This window comes from Colias philodice, chromosome 9 (genome assembly GCF_061535455.1).
Source record: "Colias philodice isolate Cphi_HAF_F1 chromosome 9, ilColPhil1 Martin Lab GWU primary, whole genome shotgun sequence".
Taxonomy (NCBI): Eukaryota; Metazoa; Arthropoda; class Insecta; order Lepidoptera; family Pieridae; genus Colias; species Colias philodice.
Window position 1 is genome coordinate 53628 of NC_143094.1, and position 20363 is coordinate 73990.

Genomic DNA, 20363 nt, shown 5'->3' on the forward strand with positions numbered 1-20363 from the left:
TTTAGATTTTTGGAGAGTATTTGATAAAATGTGAACATTATTATATTTGCCATACTTCTAGTAGGGGGAAAAAGTGCTGCCATACTTGAAAAATTAATTTATTCGTCACGTTTCAAAAATACGACTGTACAATACGTACAATTATTTTTTACAGTATGGGATCATTATATTCTGTTTGTATACAATTCTATCTAGAAAAAAATATCGCAGAATGCAAACATGGGGCGGATGATTGTAAGACTTAAGCCAAGACGTAAAAAAAAATGAAAAGAATTGGCGATTTGTACCAGTACGGCATTTTTGGAAAGTATATGATGCAACGTGACCATTATTATATTTGCCATACTTTTAATAGGGGGAAAAATAAGTGCCATACTGCTACAAATCGTTCAAACTACGAATAAAATCTTACAATAAGAAAAAAATCTTATACACATTCGTCACCTCCCACAGGTATGGCATTATCACACTTCTATTTATAATCATTCAGGAGTTGTTGAAAAAAAATGTAGGGTGGTACAAATCGTTTGGCGAGAAAAAAAATTCAAAAATTTGCAGATTTTCCGCGGTATGGCGACCATTTGGAATCGTCCGAAAAGTATGGCATGGCGATTTTAGTAAATGGCTGCACGACGATGGTTACCTGTGCAAAAGTTAGCCCGGTACAAATGGTTGAATTGTTTTTTTTAAATCAACGCATTCACTTCGGTATGGCGGACTGTAAGTCACATCGTCAAAGTATGGCATGACCCTACCGCCTACATCTTTTTTAAGGGCTATCGGTAAATTCTAAAATTTATTTGTTACAAATCGTTGGACTTTCGCTATTTATCCGACGAGTGTGACTAACGCCCACGCGACTAGTCCGCCGGTACCAGCGTTCTGACCATCATTTTTCTTTTTGTCATTGCGTACTAAGACCCCTCTAGACCGCCATCCTGTCACAAATGACCCGAAATTTTGTGTCAGTATCTCCCGGCCTAACATGTGCAATGTATAAATGTGTTGACGTTCCAGCTCTTCATAATATACCTATACGTCATACGACTATTGATTTGTAAAAAGGTCAACCAAGTGGAAGTCAGATTCGCGCACGAAGGGTTCCGTATAATTCTAGTATGAATGAATCTATGAAAACAGGAAATAATACGTACCTTTTTACGAAACCATAAAAACAACCTAAACCGAAATACCTAATAATATTTTTTTATAAATACCACTACTTGTATACGTAGTATATTATTATTAGTCTGTGCCACTACCATACAATGCAAAGCAGTCAATACGCATCGTCAATGCATAATTCCAAACTAAACGAATCTTAAAATTTGGAATTACCTATCCATAATTCAAAATTAAACGAATCTTAAATTATCATCAAAGCAATTTTATAACTTAATTTTTTTATTTAGAATAGAATAGAATAGAAACACATTTATTTCCAAAAAAATGATACGGTACATTAGATACAGAAAATACTTATAACTTAAAAAACAAGGTATAACTGGGTAAAACAATATATTGTGTAGACGTAATAATATTATATTATATCTGTATCACCTCAGGGAAAAGGATTACTGACTCAGCATGAATGTTACAGCTGAGGCTCGCTGTTATTCTGTCAGCACCATATAAGTAGAGAGGAGTGACCAAGAAGCTTATATCTTATACACTGGAGATTTCGGTATGAACATTTGACGTGTAACAAGAAAATTGTTGTGTTCTATCACTTTCACACCTAACTTGGTATTGCCACTGTTAATACGAAGTTTTCCCAAGGCTACTATGTATGCTGTAATATTCTGTGCAAAAGGTTAGTTTTTGTACATGAGTTTGTTGATAAATTGGCAACAGCGTCATTCAGAAGCATTGTTGGATGAGACAATTATTATTTATGCTAAATAAAATAAGTATCTGAACCAATTATTAAAAAGCGATATTCCCTGATTATGGGTAGTTACCATAATAAAATTGTAGCAACTCTCACTTTGACAATATGGCATAAGTGTCAAAAAAATTGCGTCGCTTCGAATATTTAAGTTAATATTGTTGCGTATTTAATAAATATTTTCCGAATATAAATAATGTATTGCATTGTGAAAAATTGCAGAAGTTTTTGGACACCAAATTCTGGCCTATAATTTCACAGGCAAGTGTATATTTACGTTATTTACAATATTCCTCAATACTCATGCATTTACCTGTTTAGAATCATTTTAATGGCAAAAATCGTCAAATTTATCATCATTTTACTAAGCAATCATGTTAAATAAGTTCTTTTCCTAATACTTTCATCATTTTTCAACAAGTTTTCAACAAACAAATTTAACAAGTAAGGTAACCATGATGATGGGTTTTTACGGATGGCGACGATAATATATTGCTAAACAATATTATGATGAACATTTAGAACACCATTTTAAAATTTTTTATACTAGTAATGAAACAACACACGACATCGGTATTGCACTCACATATTGTCGTTTGTTCTTTTTTACATTGGAATTTATACTTTTTAACCTAATATTTTTTTGTTTTACTTATTTCAGCTTTCCAAAAATGAAATAAAAAGAAATAAATGGCTGTCCATAGTGCCTATCAAGGGTAAAATTTATCAACATGCCAGAATATGCAGTTTGCATTATAAGCCTGAGGATTACGGTCCAGAAAAAAAATACCTTTTGAAAAGTGCTATACCTTTTTATTTACCACATTCTTGTTACTGCGTCTCAACTGTTAAAGTAATTTTAATTATATTATAATTAACCACCATGAAACCATTAGTAACCGTAAGTACAGCTCCTGAAAGACATACGAATTTCTGAGAACTGTAATATCGTTACCACACATCAACACTAGCGATGCAACTCTCCCTTTGGAATATTGAAAAGTTTTAGACTGAAGCTTGAGTAACCAAAACGATGTTTTAATGTATGTAGCACTCATTTTAATTAAAAAATCGTAGTATGAGATCAAAAGTTATCAAGCGTTATTTAAAACTATCATTCTCTACCAATTAAAATGGTATGTACCTATAAAGATGATAATTATTCATGTAAGTTGACCAGTAATATTATAATATAAATACTGTTAAAAATATATGTCGTTATTATTTATAGACCATGATTTTTAGTTTTTTTTATTTCGAAAAATCCTGAATATACAAACCAGTGTGGTCACCCACAGAAAGAGACAAAAAACAACACTGACGTCATTCAAGGTTATATTTTCTTGTGACAAGTTAATGGTCATAGTGCAATCTCCAGTGTATTAGATATAAGCTTCTTGGGAGTGACTAATAAAAGTAGGTATAATTTTAAAGAACGGACTAAATTATGCTATACAGTATTACAATAAATTAAGAAGATTTTGATGTATGAAGTATATGTAACATAGTTTGCCAGTCAGAACGTAAAATCGGCTGAGTGAGTTGAGAGGAAACGAATCGGTTATAAAAAATAAATAGTGTGTAATAATGAATTTATGTGTAATTTATGAATTTATATTGCCAACGCCAAGTACGTAGAAGAAGTTAAAGACATCCTTTCCATAACAATAATATATAAAACGTAGAATACCTATAGATGAAGTAAAAGAAGGACACAATTTTAATGAATATCAAGTAGATTATAGTTTATAGTAGATATTATTAAACACAGAAAATAACAATAGGTATTTATGTAGACTGTTTTTGAATAACGAGAAAATAAGCTTTCAACTTCTTTTTAAAAGTGTCCCTTGATTGAGAATTTCGAATAGGAGGTGGGATATCATTCCAGCATTTCGTAGCAAGAAAACTAAAACTTCCTCTAAAGGCGGCTGTTTTGTATTTAGGCACAGAAAAAATATTTGTGCATGACCTACATTCACTCGAGGCTTTGGAGGTCCTCCATAAAAGTTTATCATATAAATAAGAAGGTTTTTTTAAATTTAATAACGTCAAAAAGGAGACTGGCAAAGTAAAGTTTTTGACGGTTTTTCATGTTAAGTAGGTTATGCATGTTTAGGTATGGTGAGATATGTGTTCTTGGAGGAATCTGAAAGCAATATCGTGCACAAGCATTTTGCACTCTCTGAAGGAGACGTTGTGTTCTTTGAAGCAAACAAAGACCATAAACTGCCAGAGCATAGTTTAGTTTGGACAAGACTAGAGTTTCACATAGGCGAATGCGCATATTATCTACACTTAAAAAATCACGAATTTTGTATAAAACTTTAATACGATAAAAGCAATTTCGAGTAACATTTAAAACATGGGCTTCAAATTTCAAATTATTGTCCATTTCAATACCAAGGTTGCGCACCTGATTGACACATTCGAGAGGTAAGTTATCGATACAAACTTTTCGATATTTTAGTATTCGATAAAGTGGCAAGCACTACCTTTTTAGAACAAAAAGTGGCTACATGTGGATTTGAATGCCAAGCAGATAACAGTGTGTTGTCTCTTTCTATCGCATTAATTAGGGTATTGAATAAAAGAGAGCCACTATATAAGAAACGTTCAATTAATTGTTACTTCTCCAGGCTTGTTAATTGCTTCGAGCAAAGAACTGTCCTGTGGTTTTTACGCGACAACCCTCCATCGTCCATATATTCCTGAATACTGTAGTACGCTCTCTGAACTAGTACATTTTTTATGTAGGTAAGTTTTAAATTTAGAACTACTAAACTCTTTAATATTGTGAGGAATTCTATTGTATAAGCGTATACCTTGACCCATAAATGAATTTTTAACTTTAGCTAATCGGAAAAATGGCATTTCAATTCTATTCCTGTTCCTTGTGCCATAATCGTGTCTATCTCCTTAATCTCTATTTAAAAAGTATTCACGTTTTTCTGACATTCCAATTAAACATATTTTTTTTAAAGTACTTATAACTTTGTGTTTGCAAAATGCTTTGAATCGCTGATATACCCATATTTAACATACCACTTAAAGGCCGAATTAATACCTGAACAACATGGTTTTCGTAGTGGGATGTCTACCTTAACTAATCTGGTCACTTACACTGATGATTTGTGTGATGTTATTGATAGAGGTCAAGAAATAGATGCAATATATTATATGGATTTTAGTAAGGCATTCGATAGGGTGGATCATTCGCTGCTGCTTAAAAAGTTGTCAAGGGTTGGTATTCATGGTCTAATGTTAAAGTGGTTTGCAACTTACTTAGGCAATAGAACGTCAAAAGTTACGGTTAATGGTTATGAATCGCAGCCATTTGTAGCTACTTCGGGTGTTCCCCAGGGCTCGCACTTGGGGCCTATTCTGTTTTTAATTTTTATTAATGATTTGTCCTATGAAATTAATCACTCAAAATTTATACTATTCGCGGATGACCTTAAAATATTCAAAAATATACATAATACAGAGGATGCTAAATTTCTTCAAGACGATCTAAATCGAATCTCAGAATGGACAGTATCTAATAAGCTACCGTTAAATATAAACAAATGCAAATTTATAAAATTTTCCAAAAAGTTACGACCTCAATCATCTTCGTATTCCATAATTAATAATATCATCCTTGAGGAGATAACCCAAGTGCGAGACTTAGGAGTAACATTTGATAAAAAATTAGGTTTTATTCATCATATTAATAATATAGTAACGAAATCTCTAAAACTTCTTGGGTTTGTATGGAGAAATTGCAAAATGTTCAAAAGTGTGCTACCTATAAAAATTGTATATTGTTCATTAGTAAGATCTCTCTTGGAATATTGCTCACCAGTCTGGAATCCATCTTATCGATGTCACATAAAAAGACTTGAGTCTGTACAGAAAAAGTTTCTTTATCTACTTACTTTTCATCAGCAAAAACTTAAATCTTTAAAATCATACGACCTCAGATTAAACTTTTTTAAAATGGAAAGTCTTAAACATCGGAGATGGATGGCAGATCAAATGTTGTTATATAAAATTGTTACAAATTCGTATATTTGTCCTAATCTTCTATCAAAAATTAATATAGCTGTTCCAAGGAGATACTCTAGGAAAACCAATGTATTTTTTGTCAAAAGATATAGAACCAATTTAGGCTTCAACAGCGTCATTGCTAGAATTTGTCGGGAACATAATAGATTATTTAATAGCACAAAAGTTGACATCAACTTTCTTAGTTTGTTTGCATATAAAAGCGTTTTACATAAAAATTATACTGATGAGAATAATGTTTTCTGATTAGAATTTATACTACGATTAGAAGCTATAATTTATTACAACTCAAAAATGCATGTTGTATTTGCCTGTAATTGGATCTACATCTTGCTATGCATGCTAATTTATGTCACATACTCAAAATATATTATAAATATAAGATGTACATCTGTTGGCAAATCAAATAAATAAATAAATAAATAATTAATACAAGAAATATTCAAATGGAATTAACAAACTTTATTCAGTTGGTAAAGAAATTTAAAATTACATATTTATACTTTATTCATATATTTTTCCTTTAATAACTTATTGAACATAAAATTTACTTATGATACATATTTAATTTACATAACTTATCGATAGTTCAACACGCAATTGATACCTACCCATCCCTATTGGTCACACACACATCTATATAGTATCTATAGCTCATATCTGCCTACGATGCGCATTAAGCAATTTGTGCAATACACGCGCTCTATACTATTGTAATATATTATACTCTAAGAGCTCCAATCTTATACCAATTATATAATATTATATACTCGATTGGAGCTTTGGAACATTAAAACTTAAGCATTATGCCGCATTAATATGCGCTCTAGTGCTGTAATTGGAAAACGCGGTATGATACATCCAGCACCGCAGCCTTGAGCTGACGTACAGCGGGGATGGACCGTGTACATAAGTGTGAATAAGGCGCTTAACAGTATAAAGTACGACTGGCAACCCCAAAACATAAGCGTCACATAGTGACAGCATCATTATAAACAGTGTCAAAGTGACATTAAAGACAGTGTCAAAAAGAGACAGCTATATTGTTTGACTGTTTGTCTGCTGAAGCGATTCTAAGATGTTTATAGTGAAATAAGACTTTCTCTCGTAAATATTAGTCAAGAAATATACTACAGGACGTTTAAATGTGTATTTTATTCTATAAAGAAAGTGATGTGTGCATATTTCAAAGTTATATTGTGATTAAGGTATAAGTACTGGGCCGCGTTCGAAGCCGCTTTGTTCGATTTTCAATATGGCCGCTACCGGGTTTGTCTGTCAAAACGTTAAAAGTAGCATATCAGTAAGACGATTCTATTTTAAAGTAATTTATAAGGTTTATAGAAACTGCATCTAAAATAAATTTCAAAAATAATTGACAACACCAAATGTGTAGCTATATTCATCTAATTTATGTGAATTGATTACTAAAATAAGGAAACCAAAACAAATTCGTGAAGCATAATAATAAATAAAGAAAGAAGTACAAAGAAGTTATTAATGCAGTGACATTCTTTTATGGTGCTAATCAAATAGACAAAATAATTTTAGTGGGTGTTCGCAATGTCACACTATGAACGGGCGCGATGATACCGCCCCTGTGTTTTCGACAGTTCCAGCTGTATTACCCATGGTAAGTATTTTTTTTTTAAACCTTTATTCATTTTGACACAAAATATACTGTTGCCTGTAACTTGTGTAGCATTAAAATATGAATACTTGTAGCCAGTATTTTAGTACCAGTAAGATTTATTGATTCATTAAGTAATTAAAATATTATTGATTGAAGTCTAGACTCCAAGTAAATGCAGTATTAAGTAATAAATTTTTTGAGAACAAATAAATTATACCTTTTTCCACACCATGTGTAAACATAAACATAAAACATAATGTCACTGTTAAAACAATTAGTTAAGTATGCATAATTTTACAGATAAAAATGGATTTTTAGCAGTCATTTTAATAGGTAACATTTGACGATTATCAATAATTGTATCTTCATAGAGAGGTAATCTGCATAAAAAAACATAGATTAAATTTAAAGTAAAACATATGTGTGTGAATTTCAATGAAGTCGGTTAAAAATCATCAGGCATATCCCTGATACATTAAAATATTATATTTCGTAAATTAAAGTAGAGAAGTACCTATATTTAATTTCTAAAAATCTATACTTAGATTACAAAATAAAAGGTAGATAGAGCATGACAATCGTCCATTGCCCTTGTCAAAGAAAATACAAAATCAAAAGCAAATATGTCCTTGCGCCAGTGCTATAGCGCATCCAGTGTCATGCAATACGTCAAAAGGGTTTTGCAATTTTAATAAAAAAATGCTGTCTTGTGATATTAAAACACTGTAAAATGATAAAACATCGTTTTACAGGTTTTCTGTAGATTATTTGGCTTATTTATATTTTACACAAATAATAATTTTACATGAAAGAAGGAGTACAAAACTTCAACGTATGCTGCCAGTATTTTGAAAACGAATTTGCCATTTTTATGGGTAAAACGGTAAAATGGTTAAAAGATCTTCGGGGTAGTGAGTGCAGTTGGATTTTTCGATCGTGAATGTGATTATTTGTATAGTGCAATAAAGGTTCATGATCATAATTGGATTATTTTAATAGCATTGTACATTTTTTTGTTACTTTTATAAAAAGCGTCATAGTCGTTTTCGCTTGCGATTTAATTCATGTCAACTCCATGATGGATATGATGAAAATAAAATGTCTTACAATCAGTTTTGCACGCCTCATAAGCGAAGCGTTGAGGTGGGTACTACTGTCACTTCGCGCAAAACATCTGATTTTTCAAACTTAAAATTTCTTTATGTATCATACATTGCACTTGTAAGATAATACATACACACACATATTAAGAAAAAACACTATTTTTAACATTCATGATATTTTTGATGTCATTTTTGTTATTTAAACTAGTTAAAAAACAGTTTAAAAAAGTTCTGTCTTGGACGTCCGTGTGTCTGTATGTGCGGAGGATTTTCTTGTTAACACGATAGCGACCGAAATACTTTACTAATCGAGTCTTTTTTTTTCTCTTACGCTTGAGATTGCTCAGGAATAGAACCCTTTCATTTTTCAGGGTCTGATTCGATGTGGTTTAATTGTTATTAAATAAACAAAAATAATAATTAATAAATAATTATTTAAAAAAAAATTATGAGGCGTGCACTTTTGGATTTTCCAAACTTTTTTATTTTTATTGTTATGCTGTTTAGTTATTGTTTTTGTAATTTTTCATTAATAGTTCTGTTATGTTGTGTTTGTTGTTATTGTTGTGTTTATTTGATGTTATATTGTTACACACTAAATATTCACTAGACTATCGAGGCAATTTCATTTAGGGCTGATTTTTCAATCTTTGGTTAAAACTTATTAGTTGAATAATGTATAATACTACCATTTTAAAAATGTATTCTAATTGCCCGTATTTGACAGTTTACGTGACATTTTAATATTATCGTGTAATACTTTATTGGATGGATAAGTTTTATCCAAGCATTGAAAGATCGGTCCTTATTCAGGATTTTTTCAATTTTTCACTTTGTCACAATGCTATTTTTATTTCATCAAAAACTGACAACACAGTAAACGTCAGTTGACTTTGTCTAATCCATACTATCCATACTAATATTATAAATGCGAAAGTAACTCTGTCTGTCTGTCTGTTACTCAATCACGCATACACTACTGAACCAATTTTCATGAAAATTGGTATGGAGATATTTTGATACCCGAGAAAGGACATAGGCTACTTTTAATCCCGGGAAAATGACGCAATCCCGGAAATCCCACGGGAACGGGAAGTATGCGGGTTTTTCTTTGACTGCGCGTGCGAAGCCGCGGGCGGAAACCTAGTAATATTATAAAATGCGAAAGTAACTCTGTCTGTCTGTCTGTTACTCAATCACGCATACACTACTGAACCAATTATCATGAAATTTGATATGGAGATATTTTGATACCCGAGAAAGGACATAGGCTACATATTATCCCGGGAAAATGACGCAATCGCGGAAATCCCACGGGAACGGGAACTATGCGGATTTTTCTTTGGCTGCGCGGGCGAAGCCGCGAGCGGCAAGCTAGTTAAAAATATGACTATTGGTTTTGTTCATATGTAATGTTTGAAAATATCTTGACAAAAGCTAATAGCCATTTGAATCACTTTTTACTGAGATAGACTAGGTTTTGTCGAGTAATATGCAGATTCAAAAGCTCATATTATAGGCTTTGTAAATTCGTGATCGGGCAAGCGAAACCTCCACTCCCGCCACCCGCGCGGTTCCTTGCTTGTTTCTACTTGTTATACAGTGTAAAATTTTCGATGGGCCCTGGAGGTGAACTACTTGAAATACTGAAGATAGCCAATTTTATTGAAAATCCATACTAATATTATAAATGCGAAAGTAACTCTGTCTGTCTGTCTGTTACTCAATCACGCCTAAACTACTGAACCAATTTGCATGAAATTTGGTATGGATATATTTTGATACCCGAGAAAGGACATAGGCTACCTTTTATTGCGAAATATGTACCACGGGCGAAGCCGGGGCGGACCACTAGTAACAAATATTTTTATAGTTCGATAGTTAGTTTTCATACACATATCACGTACATTCCTGGTCGATACAAGTGAATTGTATAAAACCTTTGAATGCAGTTCTATTTCTTTTAAAAAATAATGGTCCGGGAGCCAGCAGCAGATTTTATGACCAAGTTCCTCTCAAGCGGTAATTAGTAAAATGCATCAAAGTATAGTATTATGAAGCCTCGTGAACGTCAGCTGGAGCTCGGTTGGGGGGAAGAGCGGTTGTAGCCTCCCGTATCAGCTGACGGTTTTTCCACCAAGATACAGCCAGCTGACATATATATTTATCCACAGTTACATATAAGCTATCATCAGGTAAATTTTTGTTTGAGAGGAAATAACGGAAAATAAATTTTTCTTTAAATTTAACTTTCATGTTCAAGACACCAGCTGACGTATAATACACCATGTTGTAACCAGCTGACTATTTTTTTTCGTTGAGATATTGGGTTAGCTACAATTTGACAAATTTTTAGCTGAGAGGAAATGAATGAATGAATGTATTTTTTTTCCTATGTGCGTGGGAGGCTACAACCGCTCACCCCCCCAACCGAGCGCCAGCTGACGTTCACGAGGCTTTATAATACTATACTCTCATGCGTCTGACGAATTATCTCTTGAGAGGAAATAGTTAACCAAATTTGCACCTGGCTCCCTAACCATAAACTAATGTTTACATTCAGCAAAATTTGCTTAGTATACCAATAGTGGAACACACTGTAAAATGCATGCAGGAGAAAAATAAAGGATTGTTACTTTTAAAGTATGATTACTTTCTCCGCCATAGTCAATTTTCTATATTTTTTGGAACATTCAAGAGCAACATACAAGGCAATAAGTACATGTACTAAAAAAGTGATAGAAGGGCTTGGATGGTTTTTCATTTTTGGTAAGTTTGATTCCAGGGCATGCATGCCGGGCATCGTTCTATAAACCTGTGAACAGTGAAGTAAAAAATCTAATTAAATAGCAAGATCAAGGCATTTTCTATTCACAATTATTGAAAGGTATCTTATGGATGTAAAGGGATATTGTATTCGTCAGGATTGTATTAATAAGTACGAAGTACATACCCACATTAATAGTGGAACACTTTGTACAGGGTGTGGAGCGCAGTGGGAGCGGAGGCGGCGGCGTCGCGGGCGCCGCGGGCGGGTCGGGCGCGGCCGCCGCTCTCAACGGCGCCGCCCCGGCCGACCGGGCCGACGAGCCACCTCGTAAGCGGCCCAAGCTAGTCCTCACCGATGATATATCCTCACTTCGTAAACGAATACTCGAATACAAGTTGCTTCGACTAAAAAATTTACGGGATAGGTAAGAGTCAATTTAGTATAAACCTTAAACTTATTTAGCTCACCGCGTAACTAATCTTCACCGCTGAAGCGTCGCAAATTTTCGCAGGTATACGGAGCAGCTCAGCGAGCTGTACTTCCTGCAGGCGGGCGGGAACATGATGGACTATGCGACATGGCGCAAAAAGCCTCCGGCGCCTCAGTTGGTTGCGTTCCTAGAGGCTCGGCGGCCGCCACCGGCCGTCCCGCCGCCGCCGGAGCCGCCCCCGGCGCCGTGCAGCACGCCGCCCGCGCCCGACCCGCCCGCGGCGCCCCCGGCGCCCCCCGCGCCCACCGCGCCCCCCGCGCCCCTCGCGCCCCTCGCGCCCGCCGACGAGATGGTGGAGAAGGCCAAGCAGGAGGCGTACGTGGCGTCGCGCGTGGCGGAGCTGGTGCGCTCGGGGCTGTGGACGGAGCGCCGCCTGCCGCGCGTTCTCGAGCCGCCGCGCCCCAAGACCCACTGGGATTATCTGTTAGAAGAGATGGCGTGGCTCGCACAAGACTTTGCACATGAACGCAAGTGGAAAAAACAGGCAGCAAAAAAGGTAGGCAATTTTGCTTTTTGTAATGCGCAAAAGAGATTCTTAGTCACTTTTGTTTTTAATTTGGTTACTTTTCATAAAAAAAAAAATACGTTGTCTCTTTTCCTTACAGTGTGCTAGAGCAGTTCAAAAATATTTCCAAGACAAAGCTGTAGCAGCCCAAAAGGCAGAAAAAGCGCAAGAATTACAACTAAAAAAAATAGCAGCATTTGCAGCAAAAGAAATAAGAACATTTTGGGCCAATGTGGAAAAGGTATTTTAATAAAACTAAAACTTTAATACTCTAAGGGTTGATTTCACCAAACATGACTTTATTCAAGAATAATACATGCTATAACTTCGTGTTCGAGCAGCGAACAAATATTTTATCCATAGGTCGCTGCCCAACAGCAGAGCGTCCCAGCAGCGCAACAAACTATTCAATCTCGGACAAATACCCCAGGAGTGTGTCGGTTCTAGTGTGTGCGTGCATCAAAAAAGTGTTACTAGTGTTCGTGTGTCTCCCTTACCCGAGTGGGGAGAGTGTAGTGAAGTAGCATGTGAGCAAAACAGACTCAGACGATGGGCAAGTGCGCGTTTTAAAAGGAGCGATAGGTCGACATCGCCAATAGCTAACAAACGCTCTGCTATAATAAGTGACTCAGTGGTGGAATTATAATCTTTAAGCATATAAACATTTCAAGACTCTTATAAAAATTTAATATACATATTTCTTCTGAGGGCCTCGGGAGCATGTTCGAGCAGCGAACAAATATTTTATTTTAAACATTTATTACTTATTATCTATAGCTACATTACATATTACAATAATTGAACAATAACGTAAATGAGTTCAAGCTGCCTCAGCAGTATTATCGTGCGACGGCCGAGCCGGCCGGAAAGCGCAGTTCTTCCATAGCAGCGCCCGAGTGCTAATCTATCCGCTCGAATCCGCGTAAATTATATACAGTGGTGGACGTTTAATTAGAAACATGTAACTCGATGAAGTAGTCATCAAATTAATTTAACATTTATGAATTAACGTATTAAAGATTAAGTATTATTTCATATGTAATAAAACACCCGTTTATCTAGTTTTATGAGAAATTGCTTAATTTTAATCAAACGTTAGCTTAAATTAATAAAATTAAACAACTTTAAGTGAAGTCAGATTTCCGAGTATTTTCAGTATGGACAACAAATTAGAAACAGCATGGTTCGAGTGTTCCAAATTCAAAACCTGTTGAAATGCCGCCAATATTTTTTTCTTCTACAAATATTTGCACCGTTTTTTAAACATTCCATCTAAAAGTTTCTGAAAATTAATTTGCTTTGCAGTATAAATGGGTAAAAGTAAGATTTGTGACCTATCAACAAGAAAAATAATTTTAAGTTTACATTTTGACAAAAACTGGAGTTACATGAAAATTGCAAATTCGAGTGTTCGATAAAAATATATTCAATGCTATAGTTTATTTAAAAGAGCATGGTACTTCCGATCAAGTGCCTAGAAAAGCTCGACCATGAAAAACCACTGCTCGCGAGGATAGGCAAATGATTCTTTTGGCAAAGATGGATCCATTTAAAAGTTCAAATTCTATTATAAAATTAGTTTTTTTCCGAAATGAACCTCGCAATGAGTCGATGAGATTGGTTCGCAGGCGGTAAGTCGAGGCAAATTTTTTTGGGAGAGACGCCAGGAAAGTACAGCTTGTTACTAGGTAGTACAGCGACAACAACGATTTTCATTTACTAAGAAATATTGTTCGTGGACAGTCCGCCAGTGAAAAAGTTTTATTTTGGGACGAAACTAAAATTAATTTAATGAATTCTAATGGAAAAGGATACGCGCGTCGTTCAGTTAACCAGGCCTTAGATAATAAATAAACAGTTCAGCATGGCGGAGGAAACATTATAGTATGGGCACGTATGGGGTTGTTTTTAGATTGTTATAATCTTTATAGACAACAACGGCTTTACAACGTCGTGGCTTAGATTGTATGAGATTTTAACATGTTTGCAAAATTTCCTAATAGAATTGGAACCTTTAAATGGATCCATCTTTGCGAAAAGAATTATTTGCCTATGCTCGCGAGCAGTGGTTTTTCCACGGTCGAGCTTTTTTAGGCACTTAATCAGAAGTACCATGCTCATTTAAATAAACTGTAGCATTGATTATCTTTTTATCGAACACTCTTAATGATTTGCAATTTTCCTGTAACTCCAGTTTTTGTCAAAAGGTAAACTTAAAATTATTTTTCTTGTTGATGGGTAACAAATCTTACTTTTACCCATTTATACTGCAAAGCAAATTAATTTTCAGAAACTTTTAGATGGAATGTTTAAAAAATGGTGCAAATATTTGTAGAAGAAAAAAATATTGGCGGCATTTCAACAGGTTTTGACTTTGGAACACTCGAACCATGCCGTTTCTAATTTGTTGTCCAGACTGAAAATACTCGAAAATCAGACTTCACTTAAAGTTTTTTAATTTTATTAATTTAAGCTAACGTTTGATTAAAATGAAGCAATTTCTCATAAAACTAGATAAACGGGTGTTCTATTACATATGAAATAATGCTTAATCTCTAATACGTTAATACACAAATGTAAAAAATTTGTAGACTACTTCATTGTGTTACGTGTTTCTAATTAAACGTCCACCACTGTATAATTATTAGCGATAATTAAAGTGTTCCCAGTTGTCCCATAATATCATAGCATTATTAGCAGCATTTAGCGCGACCTATAATACAGTCCACATTCGATGTAATACGTAAACCGTACACTTCGTTTACATTTCACCACTATACGAGAGTATAATATATTTGAATCTTGTAATAGTAATTCTTTGATTTGGAACCAAATTGAATGGTTGAAAAGAGAATAACCGTTTAACCCTAGGATAAGTCCTTGGTGAAACATAAAAATAGTTTGATCATAGGATTATTGCTGTATACTCTGGAGTGAGACTGTACGGTGCAACCGCACAGAGTGCAAAATCATCATTTTTGTATATCACAGCATTTTCATTTACCTACATATAGCGTTAGTTCACATTAAAACGTCGCGAGCCGCGTACGTATGTAACTCATTACAGCATAGCAATAAAATCATATTATTTAGCAGCTTAGTTTTATTACTAGCAGCAGCATCCCAGGTGTACGAACCATAGTCCGTACATCTTTATGGTCCTTCGAGCTTAAACGTAAGCAGGACCCATTCGCGTGTGATAAATCATACCTCGTGTAGTGGGAACTGCCACGTAAGTTCCAGCAGCAGCGGTGAGTCCACAGCTTTTTACCTATACTATATCTATCGAAGCGAAGTAGCATTTTCATCATGGAAGATCTAGTAGCTAGCCAAAACATGATCATCGGAGCGATGGAAAAGCTCCAAATCAATTTTAAGAAAGACGGTGTCGAACGCAAGACCCCGGCTCATATTAATAAGCGATTAAGTGTGTTAGATTCTTACTGGCAAGAATTTCAATGCAATCATATTAAAATATGCGAATACGATGATAAATCGCATGAATATTTTAGCAATAACATTTATAAGCGAACGGCCGATTTTTATTATGAAACGCGTTCTTACATTATGCGGCACTTGCCAGCGGAAAGCAAGGAAAGCCCTATAACACCTGCAACACCTGGCTTATTGTCTCAGCCGGGAACAAGCAAGCAGCAACAGGATTTAAATCCTCAGCCATCATTTAAATCGCAAGGTACATCGAGCAAACTTGATGAATTATTCCATAAACAAGCAATTAACTTTAAGGCTTTTAAAAGAACTGTAACAAGTATTGATGTTGAAAAAATATGCACTAAGTGGAAATTCGAGGATGCCCTTCAACAGTTAAATTCCCGATGGAGCGTTATTGACTCCCTTCATTGGGAAATCGACAGCATTTTGGACGGGGAAGACGTTGAATATGAGAATTCTTTCACTCGCCACGAAAGCATTTTCAATAACCTCAAAGAAGCGATAAACACAAAGCTCTGGTCAGTCTCTCACAGAGAAAATATAACACCGAAGGTTGACATTCCGATTTTCAATGGAAACTATCAGCAATGGGTATCTTTTAAAAATCTATTCAACGAAGCTGTTCATCTTAATCCTTCCTTATCAAATTCACAAAAAATGCAGTATCTGAAAAGTAAGATCAAAGGCGAGGCAGAACGCCTCATACAGCATTTATCTATAAGCTCACAAAATTATACTTCCTGTTGGGAAATATTAAATCACAGGTACGAGAATAAAAAGCTTATTTTTACATCTCATATTAATATTATTTTAGGCCTACCCAACATGCAGCAGCAATCGCTAACACAAATTAAAAACATGCACGACGCGACAAAGGAATGCCTTAATGCCATTAAAAACCTTGGTGTTGATACAAGCACGTGGGACCCGATGATCGTTCATATATTAGCGCTGAAATTAGATACCGACACTCATAACGATTACATCGAGTCGTTGAAGAATCCTAGAGAGCTACCGACACTGCAAGAATTTCTAAGTTTCCTCGAGATGAAATTTACTGCATTAGAATCATCTAAGCGCAAACAAGATCCACCTAAAACATTCCAGCACCCTCAAAAACCAACACCAGCAGCATATCCTAAAGCATTCCATAAAACGAATAATATATTTAAATCATTCACTAGCAACCATAATTCATCGCAAAACGGAAAAGGTATCAATTACACAATGCAAAATTGTCCAATATGCAACAATAATCATGCAATAATATATTGCAACAAATTCGCCGAATCTCAACCTAAACTGCAATTACAAGCAATTACGAGGTTGCAGCTATGTAAAATTGTCTATATAATCATAATGGTAATAAGTGTTTTTCCACTAAAAGATGCCGAGTATGCAATGAGAACCATCATACTTTGGTTCATGAAGCGTTCGCACAGCGGACATCCCAAAATACAGCCAGCACAACAAGCCCCGAAAAACAACCGAATAACAGCTCTCACGTGTCTCTGGATGATACGCAGGAAATTTTATTAGCAACAGCTCAAGTTACCGTTCAAACTGCAGATGGTACATCATTAATCATGCGTGCTCTCATAGATCAAGGATCACAGACTTCCCTTATAACCGAAAATGCAGCCCAGAGACTCGGTCTGCCGCGTCAGCATTGTAAGGGAGTGATTTTAGGTTTATGCGCGAAAGAGAACACGTGTAAAGGCTTTATGAACATACAAATATTTTCTCAATACAGCGATTATTCATTAAATACAGGAGTTTTTATAATGAATCATGCGGTGAACAATCTACCAAACAAATCATTCAGCAAACCAGCGTGGTCATTTATTAACGACATACAGCTAGCCGATCCAGAGTTTTATCGACGCCGACCAGTCGACTTATTGTTAGGTGCCGATGTCTATTCATCGATTATCATGGAAGGAATTATTAAGCAAAGCGAATCTATTCCTATAGCGCAGCAAACACGCCTTGGGTGGATTTTATGCGGCATCGTAAAGTCATACCAATGTAACGTTGTCATGGTCGACGTGGATAGCCTTCAAAAATTTTGGTCAATCGAAGACATTAACGAAAACATAAATATATCACAAGAGGATTATCAATGTATTCAGCAATATAAATCAACAACAACTCGTCAGACAGATGGAAAATACGTTGTTCGTCTCCCTTTACATCCAGACGCAGACGAAAAGCTAGGATTATCAAAAACAAAAGCATGCGCTCAATTTTATCAATTAGAACGAAAGCTACAAAAAGACGACAATTTATTTAATAAGTATAAATCATTCATAAACGAATACATAGAATTGGGTCACATGCACTTAACAATAGCGCGTAACATGAAACCTGCCTACTACATGCCGCACCACGGTGTACATCGAGCCGATTCGAGTACTACGTCATTACGAGTTGTATTTAATGCATCCGAAAAAACATCGACGGGTGTAAGCCTTAATGACGTCATGTATAGAGGTCCGAATTTACAGCAGGATATCTTATTATTAATTTTAAATTGGAGACAATATCCTTACGCATTTATAGCAGATATCGAAAAAATGTTTCGACAGATTTTAATTTCAAAGCAAGATCAACGTTATCAGCAAATAGTTTGGCGCGGAAATCCGAATCAACCACTCAGAGAATATACTTTGTCCACTGTTACGTATGGTACAAAAGTAGCGCCCTTTTTAGCAATGATGACGCTCAAGCAGTTAGCCAAGGACGAATGCAACCGTTACCCGATAGCAGCGAGGGTGTTAGAAGAACAATTCTACATGGATGATCTTCTTAGCGGTGCATTTGACATCATATCAGCGAAGCAATTGCAAAGAGATCTCATCGATTTACTCAAATCGGGAGGATTTAATCTCCGCAAATGGTCAGCGAATGAGTCATCATTATTAGAAGACGTTGATAAAGCAGAAAACCTAGCAAGCGATACGTACAATTTTAAGCATCAGGAATCAACGAAAGCACTCGGTCTTAGTTGGAATGCACGAGATGACAATTTTAAGTTTATGTGCAAACTATCTCCGCAATCCGATTTACAGCCTACGAAACGAGAACTACTAGGAGAAATATCAAAGATATTTGATCCTCTTGGTTGGTTGGCACCAGCTGTAGTTCAACTAAAACTATTATTTCAAAGCGTATGGTTAACTAATTTAAATTGGGATGACGTCATACCAGACAAGATTAACCTCGAATGGCGAAAATTAAGAGCAGACATAGAGAATATTGGAAATATCGAAATCCCGAGATGGATTTGTAGCGGGAGAGACGATTGCATTGAATTACACGGTTTTTGCGATGCGTCGTTGAAGGCATATGCATGCGTAGTATATGCACGGATAGTGCGTAAAGATCAAACGCACATAACACTGTTAGCCGCTAAAACGAAACTTGTCCCCGTCAGCAAAACTAGCCCTTCGTCAAAGACCGACATATCGTTACCGAGACTAGAGTTAAGCGGTGCACTCTTGCTCTCGAAACTTATGACAAAGGTCAAGCAAAGTTTAAGCGATCGCGATGTAAAAACGTTTGCGTGGTGTGACTCAACAGCTGTACTTGGATGGCTACAGGGCGAGCCCAGCCGCTGGAAGCCTTTCGTCGCAAACAGAGTGATTAAAATAACAACAACTTTACCACCACAGACTTGGCGTTATGTTAAGTCCAGCGATAATCCCGCAGAGTGGAAAGGGCCCACCTGGCTACTCAGTGATATTAAACATCAGCAACAATTAACGTATGATACTAAATTAGAAGCAAAGAAAATGTTATCAAACGTAGTTACGAAGAATAATAATATTTCAGCGAACTTTATTAGCGATTTTATTGACAAATACAGCAGTTTTACATATGCGTCACGAGTACTAGCATGGATATTGCGAATATTCTCGTCCGTAACTAAACAAAATTATCTTACTATACAAGAGTTGCAAAATTCACAATTAAAAATTATAAAAGCTATACAATATTTAGAATTTCGTCAAGAAATAAATGATTTAAATAGCTTAAGTAGAGTTGATTCAAAGAGCAAGTTATTATGTCTTAATCCATTTCTAGACGAAGAAGGTTTATTAAGAGTTGGAGGTCGTCTAAAAAACAGCAACATCTCATATAACATGAAACATCCCTACATAATACCACAGAGCAGTCATCTTACAAATTTATTAATTGATTTAGCACATAAGTCAACATTCCACGGTGGAGCGAGGTTGACGAACTCTTGGCTACGTCAGCGATATTGGATACTCGGCGGAAACAGAGCGGTTAAGAAACGTTTATATAATTGTGTAATATGCAAGCGACACAGCCCGGTAAAACAACTACAAATAATGGGAGATTTACCGGGAGCTAGAACAAACCCTACTAGACCGTTTTATCACACGGGGGTTGACTTCACGGGACATGTAGACGTGAAATCAAGCAAGGGTATTAAAACAAGCAA

At 35.5% G+C, this 20363-nt stretch overlaps 1 protein-coding gene across 1 annotated transcript in view; it reads left to right on the top strand.

The window, feature by feature from the left end:
* Positions 1 to 6958: 6958 nt before the first annotated feature.
* dom (domino helicase) overlaps positions 6959 to 20363 on the top strand; it is a 41360-nt gene continuing 27955 nt past the window's right edge. The window contains exons 1-4 of the mRNA XM_089698558.1: positions 6959 to 7571; positions 11657 to 11868; positions 11956 to 12430; positions 12540 to 12680. Coding sequence (XP_089554684.1) covers positions 7512 to 7571; positions 11657 to 11868; positions 11956 to 12430; positions 12540 to 12680 — 888 coding nt within the window. The 5' untranslated portion in view covers positions 6959 to 7511. The remainder of the gene's footprint in view (positions 7572 to 11656; positions 11869 to 11955; positions 12431 to 12539; positions 12681 to 20363) is intronic.